The sequence below is a fragment of the Puntigrus tetrazona genome, chromosome 10 (genome assembly GCF_018831695.1).
Source record: "Puntigrus tetrazona isolate hp1 chromosome 10, ASM1883169v1, whole genome shotgun sequence".
Classification (NCBI taxonomy): domain Eukaryota; kingdom Metazoa; phylum Chordata; class Actinopteri; order Cypriniformes; family Cyprinidae; genus Puntigrus; species Puntigrus tetrazona.
In genome coordinates, this window is record NC_056708.1 from 7,850,250 (window position 1) to 7,865,600 (window position 15,351).

At 38.0% G+C, this 15,351-nt stretch overlaps 2 protein-coding genes and 6 non-coding genes across 8 annotated transcripts; 4 read left to right on the top strand and 4 right to left on the bottom strand.

Moving 5' to 3' along the window:
* Window positions 1–775: 775 nt before the first annotated feature.
* vamp2 (vesicle-associated membrane protein 2) lies at window positions 776–9,465 on the bottom strand. The gene is made up of 5 exons (XM_043250867.1): window positions 9,188–9,465; window positions 6,662–6,761; window positions 6,405–6,563; window positions 6,018–6,069; window positions 776–4,962 (listed from the first exon to the last, which is right to left on the bottom strand). Coding segments are annotated over exons 1-5 (330 nt in total). The 5' UTR covers window positions 9,190–9,465; the 3' UTR covers window positions 776–4,945.
* A 507-nt stretch (window positions 9,466–9,972) lies between these two features.
* Window positions 9,973–10,054, bottom strand: trnal-aag. The gene has a single exon. It is a non-coding gene; the product is annotated as a tRNA-Leu (tRNA).
* A 942-nt stretch (window positions 10,055–10,996) lies between these two features.
* LOC122353465 lies at window positions 10,997–11,130 on the top strand. Its single transcript, XR_006252001.1, has one exon. It is a non-coding gene; the product is annotated as a U8 small nucleolar RNA (small nucleolar RNA).
* Window positions 11,131–11,343: 213 nt separating this feature from the next.
* On the top strand, window positions 11,344–11,425 carry trnas-gcu. Its single transcript has one exon. It is a non-coding gene; the product is annotated as a tRNA-Ser (tRNA).
* A 285-nt stretch (window positions 11,426–11,710) lies between these two features.
* On the top strand, window positions 11,711–11,784 carry trnat-agu. Its single transcript has one exon. It is a non-coding gene; the product is annotated as a tRNA-Thr (tRNA).
* A 251-nt stretch (window positions 11,785–12,035) lies between these two features.
* trnal-uag lies at window positions 12,036–12,117 on the bottom strand. Its single transcript has one exon. It is a non-coding gene; the product is annotated as a tRNA-Leu (tRNA).
* A 243-nt stretch (window positions 12,118–12,360) lies between these two features.
* and3 (actinodin3) lies at window positions 12,361–15,037 on the bottom strand. The gene is made up of 5 exons (XM_043249830.1): window positions 15,026–15,037; window positions 14,811–14,865; window positions 14,677–14,718; window positions 14,382–14,536; window positions 12,361–13,186 (listed from the first exon to the last, which is right to left on the bottom strand). The coding sequence occupies exons 1-5, from the start codon at window positions 15,035–15,037 to the stop codon at window positions 12,548–12,550; spliced, it is 903 nt and encodes a 300-aa protein (XP_043105765.1). The 3' UTR covers window positions 12,361–12,547.
* LOC122353466 lies at window positions 13,530–13,663 on the top strand. The gene has a single exon (XR_006252002.1). It is a non-coding gene; the product is annotated as a U8 small nucleolar RNA (small nucleolar RNA).
* Window positions 15,038–15,351: the final 314 nt, after the last annotated feature.

Genomic DNA, 15,351 nt, shown 5'->3' on the forward strand with positions numbered 1-15,351 from the left:
AGCTGTTTATGTCATCATATATATATGTATGTATATATATATTTGTATGGATATATATATATATATATATATATATATATATATATATATATATATATATATATATATATATATATATATATATATATATATATATATATATATATATATATATATATATATATATATATATATATATATATATATGTATATATATATATATATATATATATATATATATATATATATATATATATATATATATATGTATATATATATATATATATATATATGTATATATATATATATATATATATATATATATATATATATATATATATATATATATATATATGTATATATATATATATATATATATATATATATATATATATATATATATATATGTGTGTGTGTGTGTGTGTGTGTATATATATATATATAAAACATTAATGTAAAGTTAATGCTCAACAATAACTTATTGTGTTTCATAAAAACATCATACAGTAATTATTTTCTGTATGCATATTCACATAACCTAATGTTTAGGTAACCATGATATTGCAGGTAAAATGATTCTCATTGATACATTTTTTTAAAATTAATAGTTAATGCAATAGTGAATCTAATAGCAAAAGAAAAATATATTTTTACAGTATAAACATTTTACCATATGATTCGTACTGTGTAAAAATCCTAATGCTGAAGCTGGCCTTGTTTTATGCTGGAGCGTTTTACATAAAATTAAGAAATAAATAGATATTTTATATTAATTAAAAAAATACACAAAGACCCATTTTTATTATATATTTATTTTTATGTTGTCATTGTTTTCAAACACACACACATTTTAATTTCTAACTCGGAACAATAAACACAGGTCATCATAACTGTCATTTTTTTGCAATATATATATAAGTATATTTATATATATATATATATTTTCCCAAGATGGTCATCCATATAATAGACATTGACAGATTTACTCTACAATTGATTTCATGTATGTCTGGTTGCCAAAAGGTTCCCTGTTACCATGTACTTCGTTCTGTTTAATATGTAGTACACTATAACTTATGACACAAATAAATAAAAAAAATTCCAAAAAATAACAACATAAAATAAATCTGTGAGGGCCGAATTACCCATGATCCTCCAACCTAGTCCCTCCAAAAAGGCCAGACGAACAGGGGTAATGCTAATCCTCCAGCTTTCCTTCCCAAACAAACTTCCGTAAATCAAATAAATACACAAATGAAACACAAATTGTTATTAATACAGCAACTTGGCTCTTGGATCGATGCATTTCTAGACCTCCATGAAGCTCTATGGTATCAGCTCCTTAAATTCTGCTTGTTTTTACACTTTACTCGGTCTCAAAAACCTTCAACAACGAATCGAACTGTTGTAAAACGCCGTAACATTTCATTCAAAGCATCTCTGAATGAATAGCAACCAACTGAAGTTGATATCCCAGTCTGTACAAGCTTTCTGAAAAAACGTTTGACGCTCTAACCTTTTAATAAGGCAGGGTTCATTTTCCAGTATTACTTTAGAATCTTAGGTCACCGTTCTTATATTTAAAACTAAAATTATATTTATATATATTTAAAAAAAATCACCCTCTCCTAACTAAGCACAATGAAGCTGTGCCACAGAGCACCACTGTGAAGCCTTAACTAATTTCTGCTTAAAATAAAGTAAACAACTGAAGACTAAACAACTGTATGACGTGAGCAATGGACGAATCACTGTGGCTCTGAGCCAGTAAAGTTCTGTGTCTTCATTGGTTCCCTCCCAATAAAGAAGACGCAGCGTCTTTAACAGGCCGCATGACAAAACTACTCCCACCGTCCCTCTCGACCCACGCGGTTTTGAACAAAACGTAGAGTAAGTGCCAAGACAAAAGAAAATGTCTTCATACACTTACACAAAGAAAAACAGAAAAGCACATACATTATTTGTAATAGTCCCCTATTAGAATCCTTTCAATTAGTGAAGCATCTTGAATGCTCTGATTAATCGGTCGTGTTTGAGTCCTACCCCAATGCGTGTTGTTTAATTAGTCATAGACCCCTTTAAAATGTTGACAACTCCCAGGAGATTCTTATATTTGCCTAATATAATAAATAGTTGATCTATTTTACATCTTATTCTAATTCCAGATTGTTTATGCCTTAAATGTAAAATCCAAAAAAAAGGACCCCCTTCCCCCAGATGAAGCCCACACTACGACACGAAACAATACAGATTTTTTTTGTCTTTTTTCTTCTTTAAACAGCTACAAAGAAATAGTTCCATTTTTATATTCAGCATTACAGATACAGACCAAAAGGAGAAATTGTGCTATTATTGTTTTTAGATATCAGGCCTGGGGATGCGTCCGTCAGATTGCGGTTTCAAATTCGTTATCCTGTTAGCAAGCACCTCCGCTAAATATTCAAGTAAAATAAAAATAGACCTGAAGAGAGATGGGCAATTTCTTGTTTCCTTTTGCTGGATGAGAGCTTTTAAAAACCAGAGATTTGGGGAAATGTTGTCCCTTAACCTGTTTTTGATGGCAGTTGGCAGTATAAGCAAGATATAATATGGTCTTTGGTCATTTTTCATTAAAATAGCTCAACGTGAGTGGGACGAAGGAGTGAATGAGCATGCAGGGATGTAAAAAAAATGAAATGAACTAAGGCTGTCTCCTTTTAAAGAAGAAAAAAATGAATGAAATTAAAATGATTGTGAGTCCAAAGTATTACAGTTCATTCTGCTCCAAACATTAAGCTTTATGTGCAATCCAAAAACACACCAGTGGAATCATTTCTCTAGCCCCGCCCCATTACAGGCTCCGCCCCTTGTCACAGTCAATCAGCTAATCTATGCCCTCCCCCCCGTTTATGCAAGGTTGCCACGGGAACAGCCTTTCTTTACCTGCATAGTTCTAAGCGGCCTAATCTGTGAGGATGAAGCCGAAATACTCCACACACACACTACGACGGGCGGCTAGAAACCAAATCATGTGTGAAAGAAGAAACGCTAATGGCACTAAGTTGGAAACGTGAAGGGGAGGGGGGGGGTGTTCACGTGCAGACGCACACTTCACGCCTGGCTCGCATTTTGTCGACAGATTGGGCGGATGAGACTGAAGAGTGATGCTGACGGAGGCGTATACATGCACAAGAGAGAACCAGGAAGAGTGCGATGAAAAAAACAAAACAAAAGACAACAAGAAAAAAAAAAGTCCCCTCAGGTGCTTGGCAGTGTGTAAACTACAGCTGAACTCAACAAACAGGCACACGGAGAGGTGGATAATAGCGAGGGACACAAAGGTGCTCGCTGTGCACATGGCAGCGGCGTCAAGTCCTGAAACGACGCGCTCCCTTTCCTGCCTGCTTCGCACACGAAAAAAAGAATAGAATCCATAGCTAAAATTAAAAGAGAGACTAAATTAAAGGCAGTATCTAGATTTGAGAGAGAGAACCGCAGCTGTGGAAACTACCTCACGTTGACGTGTTGTTAAGATCGAACTGTGTGCTTTCAGACGGATGAACTCGTGTGTCGGTTTGGCAGTAAGTTCTGCTGCGAGGACGTAACCCAGCGCGCGGATCTCTCCCATTCACACCTGCAGTCTAACCAGTTAAAAAGCGCCATCGAAAACAAGCTTTTTGTGCATGATACTATTTCCCCTTTTTCGGCCTTGAATCTCTCTGGGCTTCAAAATCTTCACCAGCAGAATGGATCGGTTCAAATAGCACTATAACTTTCAAATCTTTTCGCCTTTACAGTGCTTCGCCATCCCTGTCAAAACCTTCTCAGCAGGCACACAACATCGTAAGACGTTGATATTTGGTTCAATTTTGGTTGCGACGTCAGGTGTCCAAAATTCAGTCAATTCAATGCCTACTCCCGACGTCAGCTGATGTTAATATATATATTGTTTTTAGGTTTTGTAATCAAAATCCAACATCTGATCAACGTCGAATGTTGACGCCAACCCGATTTTGATTCTTAGCCAAAGCGACGTTTACTTTATATTGACGTTTTGTGCCTGCTGGGTCGTTCGACTGTGTTACAAGTACTCGAGGTTGTTTAAGACCTATTTTGGAATTCTTTAAGATAAATACACTTACTTTATTTGATAGACAGCATAGTTCTACACTGCTATTAAGGAATGTTTAAGAGATAAGACACTAAAAGCATTAAATCAAGATAAACATCTACAGTCATTGGTCCAGTCTGTTGTGGCAGTTCACTAAAAGAGTAAGTACTGTTGGTGAGAAAGAAAGAAAGAGAGAAAGAAAGAAAGAAAGAAAGGGTTGAGGGGGCAATGTGTAGGTCTGAGATAGAGTGCATGTGACAAAAAACAAATTGGGGATATTGACTGAGTACCTCAGTTAAGGGAGTCTATCGCTTGTGCAAAAATACACCAATACTCAGTGAGCAAGATAGAATGAAATAGAGCGTGCAAGATACAAACACCCAGATTAAGAGGCAGTAGTTTAAACCTGAAGCAAAATAAGTCTTACAAAACTTAAAAAAATATACAAATGCACACTCACACACAAACTACAAAAACCATTATATCAGAATAAAACTCTACAAAGAACATTTGGAATATATATATACTGTATAATCTTATCGTATTCTAAGATTTGCGATTTTTCTTTTTTATCGTTGTCACAAGTAATCAGGAGTTTGGAGTATGAACAGTATTTCAGAAAAGCCGGAGGTATTTACAGAGGAGACATGGCCACACACTCACGGACAGGACGGACGAGGAGTGACAGGGGCCCAGCTGTGAGGCAGTGGAGGCGGGGGGGCAAGGGGGCTCGGGAAAGGGGCGGATTTAGACTCTTTGAGGGCAAATAAATCGAGTGTTGTGAGAAGTCGATTTTCTCATCTTTTTTGGGAGGGATTTTTCTGTGGCTTGGAATTGGGCGTTCTTGAGCTCAGAGTGGGGTAGGAGCGTCGCGCTTTAGGTGCTGAAGTACACTGTGAAGAGAAGCAGATCGTCAACGTTTGAGAAATAGTATGCATAACCTTAAAACTTCTACCATCTTTTCAGTATCCAAGACAAAGGACAGACTGGAAACCATACGTTTCTAATGGAGAATATAGTATGGGAGAAGTGTGGAGTTTGATTATATCTGTATGGCAAATTTTCTGATGTCATTTGAGCTTTGAAAGTATTAAAATATTTGATGTTTTCCAGCTAGACCATATGCACCAGCCACAGCATCAGATTAGTAACGATTCAAGTGAAATGCATTTCCCAGTAAAATGTGAAAAATACGCAGTTATGGAGTCAGAAAATAACTAATAAATAAGAAATAAGAAAATAAATAATAATTGTTAATTTACATTGAGTTACAAACCTACTTTTCATTCAGACATATTGGGTGTAATTTATTTATTCATTTTACGATGGTTAATTGAAATCGGCAGATTTTTTTAAAGTTCCATGTGACTGGCACTAGGGGCGAGACGTGTCGACTGTAAGAGAATATCGGAGAAACTGGAAAGGTTTTAATTTTAACGCAATATGCTGTGTTTAACATGCAATTTTCGCTCAGAATTTTGTACCTCAATCTGTGAAATCAAACACAAATTCCAAGTTGACCGTAAAGAGCGCTTAAAGGACAGGTCTGCATATTTTCAAGCGGCTTTGTATTGTTACAGTGCATTTTATTTCTCAGCTTTAGTCTGCTGCATGCTCTTTCGAAAGCTCCAGGGCTTTTGTTAAAACTACAGATTGTATTTATACATTTTTATATTCCCACCTACAGACGGTCAGATTGAGCCCAGTGAAGCATGAGTGTTGAAGCTCCCTACCTTTTTAGCACACAGCCCTCTTTCTATGTTTTTGTTAGTCATGCATCACTGATTATAAAATGCCTTTCTACTACAAAGACAGCCAGATTCGATCTTACCATTGGCAAATTATCCTTTTACAAACGAATAACTTTTGCATTTAAGACTTTTTTAAAATCCCATTCGTACCCTGAATATTCCTTTCAAAAATCAGTAATAATATTGCAATTGCTTACCAATGATTATAATGAGGACAATCACGCATATCACCCCCAGGATAATCATCATCTAAAGAAAGGAGACAAAAAGAGACAGTTGAAAAGCAGTAAAAAGTAGACTATGAAGACATTTGATCAAAAAAATTTGATGCTTTTTGTTTTACGGTACTGTTTCTCATATTATTTCAAATATATATGATTTTAAGCAGTGAACACAACTAACACCATGTACTTATAATGCCAGCTAAAAATGTTAGAACGATAAAGGACTTTAATTTCAAAGCGGTATACTGATTTGAGATTTACTGTAAGCTGTTCGCTTGATTTAGAGATTTTAGATATTGTTGTTTATGAAAATCCATTGCCTTTTTCAGCCTTACTCGAGGCACATTTTATGTCATTTACCTTGGCATTCTTCCACCAGTATTTATTCTTGAGCTTGGCGGCGCTGGTCTCGAATTGTGAGGCTCCAGCCTGCAGGGCATCAGCCCGATCATCCAGTTCTGACAGCTTCTGGTCCCTCTCCAGGACCTTGTCTACGTTCACACGCATAATGTCCACCACCTGAGAAACGATGAAGGTGACTCTCAGTAAACTGTGTCATAAACTTCTGTTCTGAAGACGATGGAATATATAGAAGAAAGAGGAACTTATTTGCTCACCTCATCCACCTGAGCCTGTGTCTGCTGTAAGCGACGGTTGCTGGTGAGGTTAGGAGGCTGGTTACCTCCTTCTGGGGCGGGGGCACCGGCAGGGGCAGACCTGCAAACCAACACACAACTTCATTATTACCGCAATGACTTTCAGCTATATACGATAAATGTTGCTTGTTTTCAAATTGTGATCGCGATACAAATCCGCTGCTAAATTAGTTAGATCACGAACCTATTTGATTTGTCATAATTATCACGGCAGCACGATTACGTACCGCTATCTGATGCAAACTAGTGGTTGCACGAAAATAAATTGCATTATGCAGTAAAATGTACTGTAGCTTTTCGTGCTGTTTCGTCTTTTTCTAAATACCAAATTAAATATATTTGAATGAAACGGACAGAAATGATAAGTAAACGGGGATTTCTGAAAAAGGCTCCTTGCTAATGCCAATCTCAGCCACCAGAGGAAGACAAAACTCTGTATAAAGGTCACCTCTGAAGGATCCCTGGATATAATCCCTGTTTACTAAGAAAGAAAATACTTTTTTTTCCTACTGGAATCTTTTTTATATATTTAAATGTAGTAAATGAGCTACGATGGTAAAGGCTTACCATATTTTTATTTTTATTTACCGGCTTTTTTTCATTCTCACTTACTTCCGTTCCTTCTCATTTACAACAGCCTATATTTAGACATTAAGTCTTGGCTCGTCTCACCTTCACTGACATGAAAAAGATTGATTTGCACTTCACATTAAGTGATGTGTATCATTTTAATAGTCCTTATAGTCAGAACATAATAGTAACATTCTTGCAACTCAAGGTTTTTATTTTCACATCTAAACCTATCTATCTAGCCCTCATCCAGGCATAAGAAGCAGAAACAGGGCTTTAAGGTGAAGCGCGAGATTCGATTCTAAATCAAACCGAATTCAAATGTGGGTGTAGCCAATCTCCAAGTAGTTTTATTTTCATCAAGACTAATGCCTGACGCTATATATCTAATTTAAAGCAAAATGTGTGTCATTCCATCAAATTGAATATGATTAAGTGACACACCAAACATTTGTCCTATGCTCTCGTGGCCTGGTTATGCAAGGCTATTTTTCTGAGGCCAACTGACAAAATCCAAATGAATAAATGAAAGGGGGGGAAGACAATGTACATTCACTGCATTTTACAATAACATGAGGTTAAATAAATTCTTTCTGTACTGTTCCTTACAGTCGGCTGGTAAAGGCAGGGTCATATGAATGATAGGGACAACATCCCCACCCCCACACAAGGCCTTCATTAAGCATGTGTGAGTCTCTGTCATTGTTGCGTCACAATCAACATGCATTAGAGTAAATAACTGCAAAAGATATTTACGTTTGTTACTACTTGATATTTTTTTAATGTAAGCTCGAGCCTTATAAAACATAAGGATGACCGTGGTAAATATTACACGGGCCTAGCGATGCTTTATTAGAGGTATACGGTAGAAGAGGTAACGTGAACATATTATTGAAGCTGCGCGCCATTTACAGCCTCGATTATTTAAACCAGTTAAACGAGCGCGTCTGGAAAATACTAGTATACACGGCCATCTTTCCTGCGGAGGAACACCTGCGTCCTTTGTGCCAGTCATTTGGCTTCGCTCTAACCAAGTATCAGTGAATATCAAAGCTTGGTTCCATGAAAAACACGTTTAAACGGGTTAGAGAATAATATCATTCTAAAATGTAACAAACAGCATCGCCCCTTCGCCTGAGCGCGAGCAGACGACGGTCCGTTTACCAACCCCCACGACTCGCGTGGAACATCACGCCTCTGGTTTACAGCCTTTTTCTTTATACCGTGCGAGGTATATTTTTCATTATCGTTACGTAAATGTCATTTGTTCGAATTGATATCAGGCCAGGTTTGTAATACAGCGGGCCTTGGGCTATTTGAGACGAATCCCAGTAGGCTTTTGAAATGACATCGAAATGATCAAAAAGGCAGGCATTTGGGTGGACCGGTATATTAATTACAGTAGCCTGCATAATGCCAGTTCATGAATTATTTTCATTCTAAAAGCGCGCGACCACTTCCAGCCAAACCAGTCCAATCCGGTGTCTAGGCGTGATTCTATCGCCGTTGCTCGTACCGAACACGAGAATAAGCCAAAAACGTCTATTTTATAAATAAACTAGTTCCTGTACAGCGATTTACTGTATAGTGGCAAATTTAGTATGTCGGCGATAGCATCTGAAATGGAAAAACATTGGCCATTAGAAGCCTATTTATAGACTATTATATAGCAAGTGCGCCCGTCAGAATTCAGCGGCTCTCGCGAAATGCTCAAAAGGTGTGGAATAATAAGTACATACAATCAAACGTAAACATACGATAATATGGAACGCGATTATTTTGCGCGTAAATGTTATTATACGTTGAAAAACGTTATATTAACAAGTGGCGGTAGCATCGTCACAAACAAGGAAAATGGGTTCCAAAACGTCATTCAGAACTATGACGAAAATTAATTTGAAATTAAACCGTACTCACATTTTGAACCGGGTTTTGTGTGCGTCTACAAGAAGTGTGCGGATGAACGCGCTGCTTCAGGCGTTTCTCCCCGTCTCCGGGATAAATAATGCACTCTCCAGGTTATTCCAGTAAAGCGGTATTCCTTAAAGGTTTTTATTTACTCCTCTCCAGCGGTGTGCCGCGCCTCGCTATTATTTCGTTTATAATAAGGGCGCTCTACCGCTACTCTCTTCTGTCACTATGTACACATAAAAAATAGATGCTCGGATTAAGCGAACAAAGATGGCTCGCTGACGTCACTCGTCATCCGGGAAGCTGCAGGTTGGAAGCAGTGACCATGAGAGACAGGAGATGGAGGATGCGTTGCTTGTTGACAGTGTGACAGGACAGGACAGGGCACATTTAGGCTATCCGTGTGGAGCGGTTTCAGCAGGGTGTGTAAGAGGACGCGGGATGGGGTTCACGGGTCGTATTTGCAGGAAATGCCTTTTGGTTCATTTATTTATAAGGAAGGATTGCTGAAACAAACAAAATGGCGGTCTGTGAAAGGATGAATGGGCTTCTCAGGCTGCGTATGCTCACCTAGCTAGCTGGTTAGTTAGTTAGTTGTCTTAATGGGAAATCTGAAACCATGTAGGTTTCTGGAGCAGTGTTACCGTAACGCGTCCTGATAACGCGTGCGATACAATTTCTTAAATATATTTAGCATTACAATTAGTAAGTATTGTGCGTCTATCCGTGTTGTTTTACGCGGTATTCTCTATAACATGTCAAAAGTTAAAACTACAACTCTAAAAAGTGTTTGGCAGCGGTGGGATTCGAACCCACGCCCCCGAAGAGACTGGAGCCTTAATCCAGCGCCTTAGACCGCTCGGCCACGCTACCGTTAAGATTAAACGGACTCCCAGTGTTTTAAAAAATATCGGTTGCGATACGTTTGTCATTTGTCAATAGGTAATATTTAGGTTGCATATAAAGAACGTTTGGTTTCGTTTCTTTATTAAGATACTGAAGTTTTATTAATCACATATTTTATAATCACGACATGACAACTAATCGAAGGTAAACCGTTCCGAAAATGTCGCTACAACCGTTCCGAAAATGTCGCATATGGATTGAATCAGATATGCCTATTTCTGTCAACAAGAAAAACTTGACCTTAATATATAATAAAAATCACGCATGCAAGTGACGATGTTTAAACCTCTCTCTCTCTCCCTCTCTCTATATATAACTTACAAAATGCCATGGAGCATAACTGCTTCATACACTCATTTCAAAGGATTTACTGGTCGGTTGCTATACAATATTTCTAGTACAGTAATCCAATATTAGTCGAAATGGAATTGAACGTGAATTCCTAACAATTCGATGTAATTGTGTTACACACTTCTTGCGAGTAAATGCGCTCAGCCTGCCTCTGTGAGGAAACACTTAACTCCTCCCCCCGACTCAGATTAGTGTTATTTTAAATAAATGAACGCATAGTTTGTGTTTTTCGTGGAATATATTTTTTGAATAAATGAAATCTGACCTATATATGCGTTAATTCTACGCTTGCACGAATAAATAGCGGAAAATGCCATCGGTTTCAAAATCCACCAATGGGATCGCCGAAAAAGCTAGCACGGTAAAAAGAAGTCTAAAAGAATTTAAAAACTATAGTTTACCGTTTAAAAAACATTACAACGCTTCTCTCGCACTAGTCATTAATTGTATGATTACATACGTGACGTGTACTTTGAATTCTTTTCAACAAGTTAGAATCGTAACCATGATTGAAAAAGCATGCATGGTTTACAAAAGCTTTTCGAGAGCATTGGTTTGGCATCAGTTAGGTACAACCTTACCTGTTACCTTAGAAATAAGGTTTCAGAACATGATGATTGGATTCAATGAATACGTGATTAATTCCCGTATTCGTTTAGAGTCTTGCAACCTCTTTACGAATCTTATCTGAGCTTCTGTTGATAGGTTTAAAAAAACATTTGATCATTTTAGAATACTGTGTTGAATGTTTGAGTTCTCCCACATAGAGTGTAACAACTGAGACTTGTGGTGTTTCAGTTTTACATCGCATGTGTGCATGTGAAAAGCAGAATGTGTCATCTGTTTTGTCAGAACGGTTTGTCACTTCTCATTTAATGTGTTGTTTTACGGCACGCTGACTTTCAGACGAGGTGGCCGAGTGGTTAAGGCGATGGACTGCTAATCCATTGTGCTCTGCACGCGTGGGTTCGAATCCCATCATCGTCGAGCTCTTTTCATGAAGTTGGCAAAGGTTAGAGCAATAACTCACCCAAAAGCGAAAATTACAGCATATTTAACGGCACTTCCAAGCCATCCTATGTGTAGCATCCATGCTTGCTAATGATGTAGCGATAGTGGCTATTATTTTGAAGCTCAATGTATTCTACATTGTATTCTACACACACACAAACTGCTCATGTCCTTACGCTAACTTAGTTGCGTTTAGTATGCTAACTTAGTTGCGATCATTACGTATATTCAAAAAAATAACCTTTTAAGGAAGTGCTCGCTGGCGCCGTGGCTTAGTTGGTTAAAGCGCCTGTCTAGTAAACAGGAGATCCTGGGTTCGAATCCCAGCGGTGCCTTTTGAAATTCGCATGTCGTGTTTCTTGTAAAAGTATCACTAAAAAGAATCTAAATTAGAAACTCAATAATGTTTTTTATGAATTTTGTGAGAATAAAGTTGCAATTTACAAACTGTAAGGTTTATTTTTACCATAGATCTACAGATTACAGCAAAGTTGAATTTCTGTGCTCTTTGATACATCTGTAATTTTAAAAGAATGTTTTAGTGACGTGATAGACTCTTAATATAAAAGAATTCGAAAACATTTCTTGGCAGCGGTGGGATTCGAACCCACGCCTCCAGAGAGACTGGAGCCTAAATCCAGCGCCTTAGACCGCTCGGCCACGCTACCCTGTCCTGCAAGCTAAAATCTGCTCTACAAATGGATACATCCGCCCACATCCGTCGCGATTCATTCTTCGACGGCTAATGTGAATTAACGGAAGAAATAATCTTTTCGGAAACCGTTTTCTTCCTATGACCTGACGGAGTCAGTGTTCCCGCTTGCTTTCTTCTGGGGTGAAATACGCACGAAACAACGTTATAAATCAGACAAACAAACCAAAGTACTTTTTCACGTGACCATATCCTTTATTCTGGCCTCAAGATTTTTGTCTAAAGAATACAAATCTAGCAACACAATTATTATTAAAAGCCCACGGTTTAATATATTTAATATGCGACGTCTACATAATCTTATAAATTATAGGCTACATGGTTTTGATAAGAAAACGTAAATGTAGGAGTAAATTATGAAGATGCGTTTTTTCACTGATTTGATATCAGGGAGCTGCATGGCGGAAAGGATCATATAGATCTTGATTGAAGTCATATGGGTCGTAGGTTGGAACTGGAGCGTTTAGGATGACTTTGCTGTCCGTTTCCTTTTTCCCCTTTTCAGCCGGCAGCGCTGGTGGTGGTTCGATCATCTTAACTGGCCTGGGAGGGTTGTCGATCAAGCAGTCGGGGTCCCAGTAAGGATCACAGTCATACTCCATTCCTTTCATAATCATTGGAGGAGGGGGTGGTGGAGGGGGCTTGTTTTTTTGTGGTGGTGGTGGTGGTGGAGGAGGGTCTGACGTCACCGGCTCTGAGGGAGTTACGGGTGGAGAAAGCGGCTTCTGGACAGGGCTGAGGTTGCAGTTTGGGTGGTACCGTGGATCGCAAAGGACAGGTACACCACCGGCGGGCAGGTACACTATATGTGGCTTGCATTGGGGGTCTTTTAAATTACACAGGTACATAACGTCCATCTTGGAGACGGGAGGTAAAGTGGGGGGTGGAGGCTGGGTTGTGGGTGGAGGCGTGGGTTTTAGCTGGAGACCGAGGGTGTTCTGGAATTTGGACGCCTCAGGTCCGTACGCGAGCTCCAGGTGTCGCATCTGCTGGTAAAGCATTCGAATTCTGTCTATCTCGTAGAGCTGAAAGAGAGACGGAATACCATGTTGCTCCAAACAAACACGATTTAAGGTTATATGAATTGAACGGTTTAATCCAAGTGACACCACCGCTTCATGCAATTGATATAAATGGCGTGTGATATACATACACTGACAGTAATATAGTAATATAACCTACTATTTGTAGCATTAGGATCTAGAGATGTGATTGGACGGACGGTTCATTAAAGTGACGAGCACTAGTCATTAATTGCATGATTACATACGTGACGTGTACTTTGAATTCTTTTCAACAAATTAGAATCGCAACCATGATTGAAAAAGCATGCATGGTTTACAAAAGCTTTTCGAGAGCATTAGTTTGGCATCAGTGAGGTACAACCTTACCTGTTACCTTAGAAATAAGGTTTCAGAACATGATGATTGGATTCAATGAATACGTGATTAACTCTCGTGTTCGTTTAGAGTCTTGCAACCTCTTTACGAATCTTATCTGAGCTTCTGTTGATTGGTTAAAAAAGATCTTTGAATGCGTATCAGTTCGGTAGTTAGCGTCCATGATATCTCATGTGGAGTTTGTTTGAAAAGCAGACTTATTTCAATTTTTTTAACTGTTTAAATACTCGTTTAATGTGTTCTTTTAGTGCTAAATTAAACTGAATTAAAAGGACAGTCCGCCCGAAAATATAAATTCTGTCATAATTTACTCACCCTCATGTTGCTCCAAACAAACACAACTTAAAAAAAAAAACCCCAAAAGATTCAACAAGTTTATATGAATTGAACGGTTTAATCCAAGTGACACCATCGCTTCATGTAATTGATATAAACAGCTTGTGATAGACATACACTGACAGGCTAGTAATACAACCTACTATCAGTAGCATTAGGATCTAGAGATGTGATTGGACGGACGGTTCGTGTGCGTATACATAAATACACGGGACCACTAAAGTGATTGCTATCGGGCTGTAAAGAGCAAAAATCGACAAAAAAGTCGACGGCCGACTTGTTTGGAACCACATAAAGATGAGTAATTAATGACAAAACATTTTGTGTAAACTAGCCCTTCAGTAATAATAATAATAATAAAAACAATATTTTAGCATTTATTGATTAGACTAACAATTTCTTTAATAATAGTCATCATTCATGACCTATATTGGTGCTATTTAGGCGTTTTTTAGAAAAAAAAAGCTAATATTTTTCTTCTTACCCCCTCAGTGTGCCCAATACTGTTGTAATAACGGTAGTAGGACTGGAAGTCTGGATTACTGCGATACCAGTTGGGGTCAGCTGTTCTTCTCGAACGTGCGTGTGCCAGAAAACCATGGGCATGTTCAGAGTCGATGCTGACAGCTGGATTAGATGCTGCAAGAGAAATTAGTACTTAATGTACGAGTAAAACAACATTTACGATGGAATAGTCTACAGGACAAGTACTACACGTGAATGGCTTTGCTCTGGCAAAAGTGTTGTCATGCTTTTTTTTAATATATATTTAATCTTACCTTTGTCTTTGGAGACTTTTGCTAACGACGTTGCCCGCGACACTGCAGAAATTTTAAAAACAGTTAAGCCACGTTTAGCAGGATATTGATTTCTTAAAGAAAATCAAATTGTGCGATCATGATCATAATCATACCTGGCAGAAACAGCAAGCAGTGCAGAGCCCCATAAAGGCACAGCACAGACGTCACCTGACAACAGATTTTTGTTGTAGAGCTCTAATTATAGAGTTTTGTTATACACTTTACATATGTTTATATATCTAAATGAGATGTTATTATTTCAAGCATTTTGTTTTATAAAACGTTAAGATATGTTAACTTAACATTCGGACTGAATAAAATCACTCACCTTCTGCCTCATCTTTGCTCTCTCTTCAGAGAATTTCAGATGGCGAAGCATTTAAATACGGGACTCAATACCAGCAATTGCATTCTTGCTTTTCATTGGTTGTGAAGATCAAGAAGCCTCCCCTCCCGCTTGTACCCACGTTCATTTTTACAGACATTTTAAAATTAGGCTGCTTTAAAAAAACACGTTGCCTACTTTTTGGACTAAATGATAATAAAAAGTTTATTTAAAATAAGAGGCCAAAAACCTTTAACGTGCATTGCTTGTATGAATATTGAATATGTTAGCTTATGACTAGCATTATTCTTTTACAGTCTCGGTGTGCT

Excerpts from the sequence above, each read along its gene's own strand:
- vamp2 (XM_043250867.1), bottom strand. Across the intron at positions 6,564-6,661 it reads CACAGGCTCAGGTGGATGAG|GTGGTGGACATTATGCGTGT; the intron begins GTGAGCAAATAA and ends ATCGTTTCTCAG. Across the intron at positions 6,070-6,404 it reads ACTGGTGGAAGAATGCCAAG|ATGATGATTATCCTGGGGGT; the intron begins GTAAATGACATA and ends TCCTTTCTTTAG.
- and3 (XM_043249830.1), bottom strand. Across the intron at positions 14,537-14,676 it reads AAAAGTCTCCAAAGACAAAG|CATCTAATCCAGCTGTCAGC; the intron begins GTAAGATTAAAT and ends TTTCTCTTGCAG. Across the intron at positions 13,187-14,381 it reads GTATTGGGCACACTGAGGGG|CTCTACGAGATAGACAGAAT; the intron begins GTAAGAAGAAAA and ends TCTCTCTTTCAG.